A 16298-nucleotide genomic window follows, 5' to 3' on the forward strand; every position below is an offset into this window, starting at 1 on the left:
TATGTTACTTACTAAGCATTGATTAATCAATTGACTTAAAATGGAATGGTTGTCATGGTATAGAATATATAAGCTGTGGCAGAAAACGTGTAAGCGGCCGCTAGCTGCTTTGCAATCTACAACTTCTCCGCAGGAATCAAAGTTGATTTGAATAAACAATATATTCTTCGATTGGTCAATAGTTGACCTGCTGTGTAACATTTTCTTGTTGTTCTGTTCGTTCTGCAATAAATCCTTAGTAATAAAACATGTATATAGGAAATTTCGCTTTAAACTAGGGCTTTTCTTAGTGACCTTCTGAGGAAATATTTGGAGAAAACCCCGCATTTCATTCCGTGGAGGGTCACTTACAAATCCAACTGAAATCTTTTATTGTCCGTTTTAGCTTATAGGGCGGGGCCGTGTAGTGAGTAGTACCCTGAAGAAAAAACCTTACTAATACTCAACATAGGGAGTCACAACGTGACAGCCTTTTAAGTTGATTTAAGTGCGAGGTAAACCAAATCAAGATGTACCTCTTGAAGTCATTAAATACAATTGATAAACTTCACATGCAGAAGGTAGAATGACACATAAACACATAAACTTTATACTTGCGTTCAAGTGGATCTATTAAGTATCAAATATTGCGACCACGATGAACAATTGTTTAATAAAAGAAAATCTGAATCAGAAAGAAATGCAAAACAATATGAGCCGTGCCATGAGAAAACCATCATAGTGGGTTTGAGACCAGCATGGATCCAGACCAGTCTGCGCATCCGCGCAGTCTGGTCAGGATCCATGCTATTCGCTTTCAAAGCCTATTGCAATTAGAGAAAATGTTAGCGAACAGCATGGATCCTGACCAGACTGCGCGGATGCGCAAGCTGGTCTGGATCCATGCTCGTCGCAAAGGCACTATGTTGGTTTTCTCATGGCGCGGCTCATTTCTATTTACAAGGTGATTTAGTTTTGTGTGATATAAAAAATTTTTAATAGACGAGTAGTATACTACTAATTATAGATACAATGTCAGATATGACATACATGTTTGCCTTGAACAGAAATGAATGGTTTTTGTATCATTTTGTTTTAAGAAGATCCATTTGCATCTGTGTGAAAGTATTGATAAGAGACGGAAGAAAAACACATTAATAAATAATATTAAACTTAAACTTTAATGTTATATAATGATGTATTAATGGACTGTTCCAAAATCCGTAGGTAGCTAATATACTACAGCTTACGACTGTTCCTAACTCGAAGTAAGCTTATACATATACATCAGGACTGTTCCAAATCCTATGTAGCTTAAACCTTACCCTGCTAAATTGCTATAATGAACTTGCCCATCTTTCAGTTTGGAAAGTACCGTTTACAGTTAAAAGGGGTTCTTACCAAAATGATACTGACTAAATGGCGAACAGTGCAGATCATGATCAGACTGCACGGATGTGCAGGCTGATCATGATCTACACTGTTGGAGAGTACCATTAACTGTTAACAGGGGCGATCACTTACCAAAAATATATTGACAGAATGGCGAACAGTGCAATCATGATCGGACTGCATGGATCTACACTGGTCGCAAAGGCAGAATAAATCGTGTTAGCATGATAAGGGTATACTAATTCAGTAAATTATAGATCGTTTTATACCAGACTTCAAATATGGACTGTTTTAATGCTAATTTTCTTATCATTACACTGTTTTCGGTAATGCACTGTTCCAGTCTTGAAGATAGCTAGTATAATTCATTTATTGACTGTTCGAAAACCTAAAGGTAGCACGAGTTCTTACTTAAGGAAATCAAAATGCGGCTTATATACGTGTCTGTTTTGAATATATTATAACTGTATATATTTGCTTACTTGAAGATATAGGCATGTATCTGTCTTACATAGCCGATAAAAAATAGTTATGTAACTGTCTTATATAGCCAATAAAAATTGTATACAGAATCAGTCGAAGTAAATGTCTAGAAGAAACTTTTGAGTTCGTGTATTAATAGGTCGTGTGTTTCTGATTTAAAATTTTGTTAAAAATTGTTACTTGGCAGTGGGATTTTATAAAAATGTTGCATGCCTCAATAGTTGATTAGGAAATCGTTCATCTCGAGATTGATAAATACGTCCTTTGAACTACGGGCAATAGCTTTTACTATTGACCGACAAGTCATTTGAATAAAGGTATATTATTACATGGTCACAAGCAAGTTTCCCTACCATGTGATTCAATTGGACAACATAAAAATCTTTAATCTGCATTTCCACTCTCACGTAAGAATTATTGTGGACTATCCTTTATCTTGACACTTCAATATTCTGTTGTTTTCTGCGAGTACAGCTTGTCTGAATGTTTGAGTTGACTAAACATGCCTGGTAATGTAGTACTTGCTAACGAACATTCAGACCGAGCCTGAAAGGTGTGCCGCCCTGTTGTAACTGGTTTTGAAACTTGACTCTAAAATTTCACAAAGAAATTGTAGCTATTTCTTATGCATTTGATTGTCCAACTGGACAGGAACATGAATAGAATTTCACAAAACAAAGAACCACTTTGTTTGTTCCTTACAAAAATAGTTAGCTTTAAATTTAATATTTTTGAAACATCGCAGGTTATTTTTTGTCATTTTGACAGCTCTACTTTCACTTTCATTTTCCACTTTCAAGTCCCGGAGTACCTTGAGAGACATACTAGATACACAATAATCATAAAGGTAATAATAAATCACTTTTGAAAAAGAAACTCGATATCTTCTACAAAATAGAACTTGAACAGTCGAAGAACAAGTAATATAGGCCAAAATATATTGTTTAATAGAGATTAACCTGTCTTTAAAGTTTCTTCCACTTATTTTGAACAGTATGGTGTATCAGTTACTATAAACCAAGGCCTATAAGGCGTAGAAAACCAAAACAAAAATTCACCAGTTCACCAGAAAGGGGGCGGGGGTGGGGGGGGGGGGGGGTCTGAAAAGGCTTTAAACGACTGTGTGAATGGGTCTTTTCTGTGTGTCTGTCGTTTCTAAAATTGTTAGTAGTTCAACCCGAGGTCAATACATCCTTGTATACTGCTACCCATAAACATAAAAACAAATTTATAGGGAGAGTAATTTTAACATAGCTGCATTGGGTATGTGGAGAGGGACTTTTATCACCGACTCTTGTCAATAAATCCCGACATGAAGTCAATATAGTGCGATAACGAATATTTATGTTGGGGTATTTTCAATATTTAACAGGATGTGTGTTGCAATAATGTAAACAATATTAAAAATCCACGGACTTCGAATGCCTTCACAAAGCATAAAATTATATTTTGCATTTTAATACTGTTTTGATACATATATGAAGTCCGTGCGACAGCTTTTTTTCTTGATTTTCTTTTTGTAAATATTTTCTTAAACTTGCATTGATTGTCGCGAAGTGGAAGTGAAATTAGGGCCTACTTTTAATCGTAAGAATTGCTTATGAACGTGATAAAAGTATTGAACGAAGTTTTCTGAAACAAGTCGCGGGGTCGGATTTCTGAAAGCAAAGGAAGGTGGGTTAAATTGAAAACTCGTATTTTATTGTTTACAGATTTAAATCTGTTCATCCATGCAGTCTGATCATGATCTGTTCGGTTCGCTATTCAGCCAGTATATTTTGGGTATGCACCCCTTTTAACAGTTAATGGTACTGTCCAAATTGGAAGATGGACAAATGCATTATAGAAATTTAGCACGGTAAAGGGTTAAATATCAAGCCAAACTCATTGCTCCAAGAACGCATCACCCCGAGAACAGAATCTTATTTGTTTTTGTTGGGTTTAACGTCGAATTGACACAATTATAGGTTATATAGCGGCTTTCTTGCTTTGATGGTGTATATAGACACCAGGCGTCCCTCCGTGCATTATTTTATCAAAGGCGGGTACCTGAGCAGACACACCGACCTTACGTTCACACGAAGAATTCAACGCCCTGATTGAGGTTCGAACCCACATCACTGAGGGGCAAGTGATTCGAAGCAACTACAGAAAAGAAATGGACAAATAAAGATGGATAAAGTTTCAATTAGAATAGTCATTTTTATAAACGCTTAACACCCTACCCTACAGCAGTGTTTGTAGAGATATGTATTGCCCAAAAATACAAAGTTAATTGTGAACAATAAGACAACAGTGAGACATCGCCATTGAACGGCAATCCCCACAATGTCCCAAAGTTAAAAATAAACACATCCCGCCGTCATAATACTGTGTCATATGATCATGCAACATGATCACCAAGGAAGAAGATTCATTGTGGGCACGTGGTTTTCGAAAAACGGACGTATAAACTTTAAGAAAGTGTATAACCAGTTGGCGGCGTGGGTTTAACTGGAGTACTTATTGTCAAGATACAATACTTTTAAAGGTAAGTTTTTGAAATATTATTTTCAAGTATCCTTAAATCAAACGACAACTACTCAAGTTTAAGTGTATGGATAAGAACGATTTAAAACAACTTGTTGTAATCTTTTAAATTCTGCTCTTGTTGAGTTGAACAACTCAGAAGTGCTACATTTAATTACGCCAAAAACCGCAGCGGAAATTATAATTAAGCTTTATTTGCTATCAAGTAAATAAATTATATATTTGTAACCATACCATATTATTTTTTTTTATATCTGAAGCTAAGCGTAAAAGGGTCGCATTTTGTTAGGGTCGCATTTTGCGGCCATTTCATTCTCTGGTTATCTGACAAAAAAAGTCATGTAAAAATATTTTTGATTTTTATTGTAGTTCTGATAATTGTAGATTAATTCTAAATAGTATATAGTATAACGAAACAATAAATCATGTTAAGCCTTCACATGCTGGACACAAAACGATCAGTGTAAATCATGATCAGCCTCAGTACACATCCATGCAGTCTGATCATGATCTGCACTGTTCGCCATTCAGTCAGTATCTTTTTTTTTTTTTTGGTAAGCACCTCTTTTAGCAGTTAACGGTGTACTGTCTAAATTGAAAGATGGACATGCTCATTACAGAAATTTAGCAGGTTAAGTATTAATTATATCATAACTTGTATGAAATCAATGTGATTGAAGATTATGTTTTGTTTTGGTATTTAACAGTGCATAATGTATGTGATTTTATCAGAAATAAAAGGTCGTAATCATGATTAAAAGATATATATAACCGTACAAAATCACAATGTAATACTTTGGTGATTTTATCAGAAAGAAACGGGTCGTATATCACTATTAAAAAAGATACAAGGATTCACACGGAAGATAAAACACAAACTTATAACTTAAATTTCCTCATGACGAATCCATTGTGATAAATGTCTATGTTTCAAGATCGGGGGTTTCTTTAACAATGTAAAGCCATGTTCACATGATAAGATAATTACATCCGGTTTTGAAATCGGCGCCTGCGCAATATTAGAACAGACGCAAACAGAAATATAGAAATTTAAAGCTTTAGTTCACACGCACTAAAAGTTTCTAGAAACCATTATAAATTAAACATTTTTGTTTTGCTTTAAGAAACAGATGAAAACATGTTCTGAGGATTCAACGGTGTCAGTATAATTATCTCCCTTGTGAAGCTATACTTAAAAGTCATATTACTTTAGTTTTTTTTTTATCGATTGTCTAAACTAGAAAAAAAGAACTAACGCGAAAACATATTTTGTTGTAAATTTTTCAATAGTGTCGTTTAAGCCTTGGAAAATGATTGTTCCTTTTACAAAGCTAATGCTGTAAAAAGTAAAAAAGGTCAATCCCAAAATAGATTTCCAACTAATTATTTCAAATGACGAAAAAATACAACAGGTGCAACATTTGCGTAGGAGTATAATTATGAATTATATAAATGTATTTACACAAGGTCCTGTAAGCGTGAAAAAAAACACACACACACACACACACACACACACACGCACGCACACACACACACACACACACACAAAACAACAACAACAAAAAAAATCATTACGTAAAGTTTGCGTACGCATGTGAACAGTGTTTTAAGACAAGTGATTTTGAATGAATGTATACTTGAGACATTGTTTATGCTTTATTTTTGTCATTATGAAGAATACGTATATGAGCCGTGTTATGAGAAAACCAACATAGTGGGTTTGCGACCAGCATGGATCCAGACCAGCCTGCGCATCCATGATGTTCGCTTTTAAAGTCTGCTGCAATTAGAGAAACCGTTAGCAAACAGCATGGATCCTGACCAGACTGCGCGGATGGTCTGGATCCTTGCTGGTCGCAAAGCCACTATGTTGATTTTCCCATGGCACGGCTTAAATTAATATACTGTAAAATCAGATATTTTTGTAAAGCTCAAAATTCGCAGTTCCTGTCACATATAGAGTAAGTTCGCAAAGTAGAATATTCGCAATTTATGGAATTCTTAGAGAAATCATAAAAGACCACTTTCGCGAGTAATTATTTTTGCGAATTCTGTCAGTTAGCAAATAGCGAAAACAAGTCCAAGTAGAAAATGTTTGATTTTACACTACGAAGACTATTTGAAAAGGTCAGCAAAGTATATGAGCCACGCCATGAGAAAACCAACATAGTGCGTTTGCGACCAGCATGGACCCAGACCAGCCTGCGCATCCATGCTGTTCGATAACGGTTTGAAAGCGAACAGCATGGATCCTTACCAGACTGCGCTGAAGCACAGGCTGGTCTGGATCCATGCTGGTCTCAAACGCACTATGTTAGTTTCTCCTGGCGCGGCTCTTATATACTTCTCATGATCTCTATAGTATTATGTTACAAGATACATAAGATTATCAAAATTATCAATACTATTATCTTTCATTTTTTAGATGATTCGTGCAGTTATCTACGGATGCCTACTGGCAACATCACTGGCTTTTACAACCTTCCTCGACAAAGAGTGGGAGTCGTACAAATCAGTTTATGGCAAGCAGTATGAATCTCACGTGGAGGGATTAAGGTAATATATTGATAGTATATTGTCCTTCAGTGATATCCCATTTAGTAACTACGAGATTTATGTAGATTTCTGGAGATTTCTCGGACAAATGGCATGTAACAGACTGTCCTTAGTAAGTTTCCATATGCTTATTACAAGAGTTATCGAGATTTTTCACTATGTGCTGCATTTTAGACGCTGTCTTTAAGTGAGATCCCATTTGGTTATTTCTAGATTTATCGAGATTTAATACTTTTTAGTTACAGTAACAAGGAATTAAAAGAACTTCTTTAATTTCAAAACTAAGATATAAATCTCGAGGGATGCACCATTAAACTGCTCGAAAAGAAATCCACCTAAGTGTGGTTTTAATAGTTAACTAGATCGTCCTTTGTAAGATAATACTCAGGTATACAGACACTGAATAGGAAAATGGCGCGGAAATATAGACACTAAATAGGACAATGGTGCGACAACACAAGCACTAAGTAAGTAAGAAAATGGCGCGAAAAAAGTGGCATACCATGATGTCGGATTGAAATAGTTCCAATGATTTTTTTTCTTTTTTTTTTCCTGAAATTAAATGACAGAAAGTATGCGTGACAATTTCACTCCAGCTTTTTTGGTCTGTTTTAGCTGATTTACAGTATGTTTAATAAACTGTATCTTGCATCAAACATGATCCTAACATTTCCGTTTGATTTTTATTCAGCACTGACAATTAAGAAAACATTAGTTACAGACATGGTGTGCTCTGCAGCCATTGGAAATTTCTCGTTTTTATATAGAATTAAGCAGACCAACTTTTTAGTGTGTCTGTGCCTTTACAAAATATGTCGTATAAGTTTTCAACATTATTTTGGATACTTTTTCTTTACGTCTACAAGCGCATACATAAAACTAATATAACATGTGGGCGATACAAACCAAGTTCACGCAAAACATGTCATTGACGTGTGACTTCATAATTGTTTCAAAACTACCACTGAAATTAAATTCCGCGTTTGAAGTGGTTCCGGAACAGGGGACGATATGATTCAGTTTTCTCATAAGACACCAAGGCAGTCCGTTATCGGCGAGACACTATAAAAACTAGTTTTAAATTATTGATTTAAGTGTTGAAGGTGATATCAAGATAAGTAAGTTAAACTTAACCTGAGATATTGCAAGGAGGATGTGTCAGCAAAAAATAATTCGGAACGTTTTTAAAAGATTGTTATAAAAGCAGCTATGATGAGCCGCTACCCATGCGGATCATGTTAAAAAAAATGCCTGCTTCCATCCATCCATACGTGTCACCTTTAAAGGAACTGCCATCCATACTAGGAACTGGCACCCGCCCGCTTAGCTCCGTAGGTAGAGCGTTGGTCTACTGATCGCAGGGTCGTGAGTTCGATCCTCGGGCGGGGCGTATGTTCTCCGTGACGATTTGATAAACGACATTGTGTCTGAAATCATTCGTCCTCCACCTCTGATTCATGTGGGGAAGTTGGCAGTTACTTGCGGAGAACAGGTTTGTACTGGTACATAATCTAGGACTACTGGTTAGGTTAACTGCCCGCCGTTACATGACTGAAATACTGTTGAAAAACGGCGTTAAACCCAACACAAACAAACAAAACAAAAACTAGGAACTGATTGAAACATGTACAATTCATAATCCTTGTTAGATGAAATAGTGTACTTAAAAACATAAGAACATGTATAACTTTGTTCTAAAAAGTTCTTGCTATATTTTCTGCTAACGTTAATCTAAACATGAATTATATTGATCAGTGTTGTCGCATTGCTTTTGTTCGAATTGGCATAAGAATTCCCGTAGAAGACAGTTTAGTAGAATATATTGAACAACCTTTTAGTAACTAAAGATACCCCCCCCCCCCACCACCACATACACACACAAGTTAAAAACACACACACAACAACAACAGCAACAACAACAACAAATCTAAAGGAAAAACAAATATGGTAGATAACATTAAATACGATTGCAGTATAGGTGAAAACATGTGTAAGTACACAATTTTAGGTAGTGGACCCGTACTGAAACCGGTATTTCCCGTTCCATTCCGTATTCTCCGTAACTATGCGTTTTCGGCAATAGGAAAGAAATTTTTCTGTTATTGCCGAGGGATGTCGGAATAGTTCAGGAAGATACGTATTCAAATGGATAAGTTTGCCGATTTTCATTACAGGCCGGTTACCTTAAACCGCGTATCCCTATCTAGACTACAATGTGAAATCGAAAGTTCATTGTTTTTTTTTAGACGCCAGATTTGGGAGGATAACATCAAATATATTGAACTACACAACCTGGAGGCAGACAGAGGACTACATACATACAGACTGGGCATGAACAAATACGGAGACATGGTAATAAAGCTTAAAGTTGTAAAAAACACTTCTTATTATAAAAAAACTTACGTATTGTTTGAGGGAAATCTTGCTTTACATTTCACATTAAATTGAATATTGAATATTTTTGTGTTTCTGTTAAGAATGGTGGAACCATATGCTATTTCATAAAGTCATTTTAATTGTCTCTGTTGTAAAGCCAATATATGTAAAATAAATTGGGTATAAAATTTCCAAATAGACTATTCATTTACATATAATCGCAGGTCTTCGTCCGAGGATTTTTTAAAGAGATAATATTGACTACTGTAAAAGCAGAAATTTTCGCGAGGGTTTAATTTTCGCTATATTCGCGAGGCCCTACATCTCGCGAAAAATAATCCTCGCGTAAATATTCACCATTAGTACAATTCTAATTCTAGCAGGATACCATTTTTACGGTTTCGCGAATATATAACCTCGCGAACATATTCAAATTCGTGAAGTTTTGACCCAGCGAAAATGTGTGCGTTATCAGTATACAGTAATACCCTACTTATTAAGGCCCATGTCATCTCTCCTACACGGTACCATTCTTAATTAATGATTGTTAATTAATATTTGAACAATTTAGACGATTTCTCCCTGTAGATATTCAACGCAACAGGCATTTCAGCACTTGACAATTTGTGACTATTTTGGCAACAATATTTAGTTTAAGGTTGCGTTTAATACTTTACAGAATTTCACTCGTATACAGCTTATGACCATATAAAATGTCTCACTCGTCATCAATATGAACGAAGTTCACAACTAATTTCGTTTCTGCGAAGACCTTTCTAAATGTATATTGCAAAATACACAAAACTTTGAAAAGTTTATTTAACGCATTTTATTATACCTTAATTAACAGATACTTTGATCTTGGAACTTTATCAGGATGCCGTATTAAGATATTTTGCTTCAGTTGACCTAACCCATTCTCATGGAGTGTGTTGGAAGTGTGTAAAAATATCATTTTCTCAAAAAAAGTATATTTCAGACAATCGACGAATTTGTATCTGTAATGAATGGATACAAACAGAACGGAACAAGAGTTACCTGTGGTACATATAACCCACCAATGAACGTAGATTTATCATCCCTGCCAGAGACAGTAGACTGGAGAACGAAAGGATATGTTACTGACGTAAAAGATCAAGTATGTGTTTTTGATTGGTCTGTGCAAGAGTCTTGGTGGTCAATTTTGCATGAAACATTGTGGCTTGTTATGATTGGTCTGTACACCTTGTTTAGCGTTGTGTGATTGGGCAATTCAGAGTGAGGCTGACAGATGGTCCGCAGAGTAAATAAAATGTACACGTTTCCTGGCGTTTTATAACTGGTCAATTTTGCATGAAAATTCTGATCTGTTCGTACACTTAACAAAAGGTCTGTACAAAGTTTTGGCGTGTAGACAATGTCTGGTTAGGTTTTTGCTCAAGTGGTTGGGAATGATCGATGTATGCGTTTGTAGTTAAAACTAATCAGTTATATTTTTTGATTGTTTTTCTTTAATAAAATCATGAATTGTTCATAAAGTATTATATAAAAACGTGTCTTTCAGCACAGTAGATCCTTGAAGTTTTAAATGTTTATTCTTGCCTTATGTAGGCTCATACACAAGCAGCACACAAATAAGATAATATGTTTGTCATCATAAAGGTTTAAAGTTTGAAATGTAGACATAGACATTAGCAAATATTCCATTTGCCTAACTTTGTCAACCTAACTTTGTCTTTAGCAAATTTACAATAATAAAATTCGGCTGTTAAAAGCACATTCATGTAAAGTTTCATAACAACCTGTGGCAAAGAGGAATATAGAATTTTAGAGTTTATTTATTTAAAGTTAATGTTTACAACTTTAAAACGTTGAGTTGATAAATAAAGGTCTTGTGTGAATAGAGCTTAACTTACAAATACTCAATAGCAGATTGTAAGGAATCTCATCTATTTGTTCTTAAAGGGACAATGCGGATCCTGTTGGTCTTTCTCAACCACTGGTTCCCTCGAGGGGCAAAACTTCAAGAAAACAGGAAAACTAGTTTCCCTTTCTGAGAAGAACCTAATGGACTGTTCCAAGTCTGAAGGTAGGTTTTGTACTATGGCATAAAACTATTGCCCAATTGACAGTCCATAGTTTGTTCTATTAACCGGTTAACAGTTCAACACAAGTTTGCATGGCTAAAGTAAGATATTTTGAGAGAAAAAAAACGAAAGTCATTTCCTATGTAATGTCTATCTTCGGACCTATTGGGTTTATAAGTTATATAGAAGTACACGAGTTCGTTGTGATCATGAATTAATACAATATAAAACATACATTTTCAATGAAGAATGATATCATGTTATTTGTGAAATGATAGTTTCAAGTTAATGTTCAAATCCCATATTTAGGGACTGTTTAAGTTTAATTCAGATATTAAGAATTTTGAAAATCTGTATTTTACATGTATCTGTTCTCTTTTATTGATAGATGAACACGGAAAAAATGTCGACAGGTGTCTACGAATAAAACTTTTATCGCTGCAAAATGATTCAAAGTATCAAAAATGTATTTTCACCATCTCTCATGAACAGATATAATTAAACAGTTGATAGGTTGAATTCTGTGCTTTAAAGGGAGTTTCTTATACACCCCGTTAACCTTTGCTACAGGTACCATAACATTCAAGGTAATGAACCAGTAATGATGCTCGGTAATTTCCGTGATATTACGTAATCTCTGTATCATATTCCGGTATTCTTCGGCCATTGATTTGGCTCAAATAGACTCAAGACTTTCCATACGAGCCGGGACATGCCGAAATCGCAAACGCGGCGTACGATACCGGACGTTGATTACCGATTGTCGTCACGAGACTAGTACCTGAAATGCTATGTGATAGCCATAAAGTTGTTGCGCCCTTCAATGTTTAAGGAATTTAAATGTTGTTACCATAACTTTTGTGGCTAGCGTGGAAACGCAACATTCGACGTCACAACATTCGACGTCACAGAATACGTAACGCTAAGAACGTAGCGCGTGATTTAATATTGAACGTCACATCGAACTGATACTGTTCATGTAATAGAAAAAGTACCCATGTTGAATAATGATACAATGTAGTTCTTATGCTTATATATATCATATATTTTAGGTAATAAAGGATGTAAGGGTGGAGATGTGGATAGAGCTTTCGCTTACGTCATCAAAAATAAGGGAATTGACACTGAAAAGTCCTACCCGTACGAACCAAAAGCAAGTTGTATACTTTTCTCTAGAAATATTCCTGGTCTCTTTCTATGTCCGGTTAAATTTTCTTCTGTAAATTTCAGATTCATTTACGAAGCCATTATATAAAAACCAGGGTTAAAACTTTTAAATACAAGTTTCCATGTGGTTTTGTCTTTTGTGTTATTGTACAAATCAGTGTATCTTTTTGTATTTAACTGCGTAAGCATTTATAAAAGTGATAATGAAAAGGGCAAGATACCTTTGTTCCATTCTTGTATATTTATCACAACAGAAGATACCCTATGCAGCTTGGCCAGGACTCCTACCCGAAACACAGTTATGATTTTCAACTGAATATCCTTTTCGAAAGCAAACAGATTATATTTCAACCAGTTACAGCATATTTAGTAAAGTACTTATACCAAATAGTTTCATATTATCACATGTTTGACGTCGCAGGAGTGTAATCATTGAAAGCCATTACATAAAAATGATAATACACTAGTGTAACAAAGCTTTGACGTCGGCGTCGTTTACAATATAGGAGACGTTGGTCATATTGACTTGTGTATAATCATAGTTAAAGAAAGTTTTTTTTTTTATGTTTCGGCAGGAAAAGCTAACATGTGACAAAAATAATATTACATTTGTGACTTTCCACATGAAATTTATTAAACTCGTTGAATAAAATTGATAAAATGCTCGACATAGCCTCGCATTTTATTCAACTCATTTAAGATAAATTCAATATGAAAAGACACTCAATGACATGTAATATCCTCTAATTATTTCCTGCCTCGTAACGGATGTGATTAAGGTATCGTAAACGATATGATTTGTATCCGAAAGCCTATATTTCCGGCTTTTATAACAGTTACTTTGTTCTACATGTATATTAGGAAGGACCGTGTATGTTCAAACAACAGAGTGTTGGAGCTACAGAGAGAAGCTGTATGGACATCAAATCTGGATCTGAAGACAATTTAAAATCTGCTGTAGCAACTGTTGGTCCAGTTTCTGTCGCCATTGACGCTAATCATCGATCATTCCAACTGTACAGGTAAATCATAAAAGCACATGCTCATCTAATATTATCTAATATCTAATACATGTGTATTACTTCGCCAGCGGCATCTACAGTAAGTTTTCTTGTGGTCCAACCCTTTTGTTTTTATATATAATCTATATATCTATGCATTTATATTATTCTTAAATTTAGTTCGACTTTTGTATGCATGTCTTGAAAATTTGTACTGAAGAAAGCAATAAAATATGATTAAGGCTGATCACTACCAAATAGAATGTAAGCCTCCGCAGGTCTAGTAGTCCAATTATAAATAGTACTAATCTTTATCCTTTCCTAGTGCATTTTCTCGGTAGCAACGTGCTTACTTTTACCCTACCGCGTTTCAGTATGTATCACTTTGCATTGTAATGAAATCGGCATGTTCCTATCGCATGCTAGATAAAAATGGCGGCGTAAGAATTTAATGTCACGAAAAGAGAAATTGAAAGAAGCTAAAAGTAGTAAATTCAGCGGGTTGTATTTAACGAACTGTAGTTTTCTTATATAAAAGTTAACACCCCCTTTTCTTTTTGTTTTTCTAAAGTAGCGATCTAGTTCTTTATGGGAATATAAGTCTCTGAAAATCTGATACGCTAGAAAATGTCGAAACACCGTTATGAAGTGAGTGGATTTTATATGAAATAAAGAACAGCTGGATTTAGTGGTGTTCAGCCTATAAACTAAATCTACAGTAAGTGTGACGTAGTACGCTTTATAATGCGTTTGACTTGATTCGGACAGCATCGGGCTATTCCGATCATGTGATCGGTACATGCGCCGTGATGTTTCGATAGGGCGATTTGGTATCGGGAACACTGTCTAGCACACGTAATAAGATATTGAACGGTAGGCTTTGTTGCAAAAATTAGCGACGTTTTGTCAACTGGCCGAATAAGATATTTCGTAATTTCTGTTTTAGATCCGGCGTTTACAGTGAAAGGATGTGTTCCTCTACGAAGCTTGACCACGCTGTTCTTGCTGTCGGTTACGGAAAGGAAAAGATGGATGATTATTGGCTGGTAAAGAACAGGTCGGGAACTAATTTTTATGAAAAATGTAATACTGTAAATGGTACCGTTCGGATGTATCCCATATTTCGGATAGCACTTATTTGAATCTGGAATGCAGACTTTTATAATAAACAATTATGACTAATTCGAGTTTACATTGAAACCCAGCCCGTTTAATTGTGAAGTTTAAACGTCAAGATGTCTGACAAATAACTTGATGTATTACACGGGATTATATCAATGCATACACTTCCTTATTTTGGTGTTTCAGTTGGGGCAACAGTTGGGGACAGAAAGGTTACATCATGATGTCAAGAAACAAGAGAAACCAATGTGGAATCGCCACGGAAGCAAGTTTTCCTACCATGTAATCACACGAGACAGAAAATTTGGGTTTTGACAGTTCTGATTGGCTGATTTGAATAAACAATATCATTGTTTCTTGGATTGCTGAATATAGTTGACGTGCTGTGTAACATTTTGGAAAGTAATGTTTCTCATTGCTCTATTCGTTCTGCAATAAATGATTTTGTAAATTCTTGATTTTATTTCTGTTCATAGTATTTATTGCAAATTGTTGTAAATAGGTGTTTAAACTATTGTACACATATAATTTTAGATGTATCTTTTCCCCAGCATTATTGATATCATTTTTAGGCTCAAACATTGAAAATAGCATGTTCAATACGTTGTTTGAACGGCAAAGAAATAGATTGTGGATCACACCATGTATATAAATATATCATATAGATCGGAACACATACTATACTTAATATATTAATAAAATACATGAAATATCAGCTACTATTTTACTTCATTTCATTGTGTGCTATTGTCTGTCTTGATTGAATTATAAACGTCCGAATTTACTTATTGTTTGTTTCGCCCTTTCCATAACAAGGCCAGAAGGGGTCTGCTGGTACTACGGTCCGCCAGTCCGAAAACAAACCCAGAATGGAATTAAAATGAACTAACCCTAACCCTTAACTAAACCTTCTAAACTGACCAATGAACTTACACTCTCCCTAACTCTTATCATATGAGGCCATGTTTCAAACATTAGACTAGCGGACCGTAGGACTGATTAGTCTTTGACTAATGGGCGGATCTGTTGGGAATGCTGACTTCCGATATTGTTTTGTTCGGCTTAGAGTCACACTCACATAATAGTGTCTGTACATTGTCAAGCTTTTTGATGTTGGAGGGTGATCCCAGTTGCTTCTCTGGGTATTGTGTCAGTCATGGGCAGAACCACTAAACTTCCGTTAGCCGGATGCCATAGATAGTTTCCTAACACGATGATTTGAAATTAGCACACTTAACTGCCCGGCCACGAAGGCTGCACAATTCTGGAACAGAGGGCTTTAAATTAGGGGAATTCCGAATGGACCGCTCACCGGGTCTTCTGTCAATGTTAACTTTCAGACTGTGGGCTGTGAGCCTTTTGATTAACGTGTCTTTGGACTAGCTGGCCTCCTGGATAGTGGCTGGCTTTCTTTATTGAAGTGACGTTTTATCTCTAGCTGGGTTGCAAACCCACAGCGGTAACTGGCAAAAACTGTGAAATTAACCAGTCCATCAAAGAGCCCCCCCCCCCCCCCCCCCCCTCCCACCCTGATTACGCCCGAAGAGTGCCGACGTGCATGGTATTCACATGGAAATTGCTCATTACAGTGTCATTAAGGGTCCTATAGACCTTAATATAACGTGTC

At 35.7% G+C, this 16298-nt stretch overlaps 1 protein-coding gene across 1 annotated transcript; it reads left to right on the forward strand.

Annotated features, from left to right (window-relative positions):
* The first annotated feature begins 4226 nt into the window (after positions 1-4226).
* LOC123542259 (procathepsin L-like) lies at positions 4227-15386 on the forward strand. The gene is made up of 9 exons (XM_053531983.1): positions 4227-4384; positions 6809-6939; positions 9186-9291; positions 10295-10453; positions 11260-11383; positions 12434-12538; positions 13414-13570; positions 14496-14606; positions 14858-15386. Exons 2-9 carry the CDS (start codon positions 6809-6811, stop codon positions 14955-14957), a joined length of 993 nt encoding a protein of 330 aa, XP_053387958.1. The 5' UTR covers positions 4227-4384; the 3' UTR covers positions 14958-15386.
* Positions 15387-16298: the final 912 nt, after the last annotated feature.

The sequence above is a fragment of the Mercenaria mercenaria genome, chromosome 19, assembly GCF_021730395.1.
Source record: "Mercenaria mercenaria strain notata chromosome 19, MADL_Memer_1, whole genome shotgun sequence".
In the NCBI taxonomy this organism is placed as follows: Eukaryota; Metazoa; Mollusca; class Bivalvia; order Venerida; family Veneridae; genus Mercenaria; species Mercenaria mercenaria.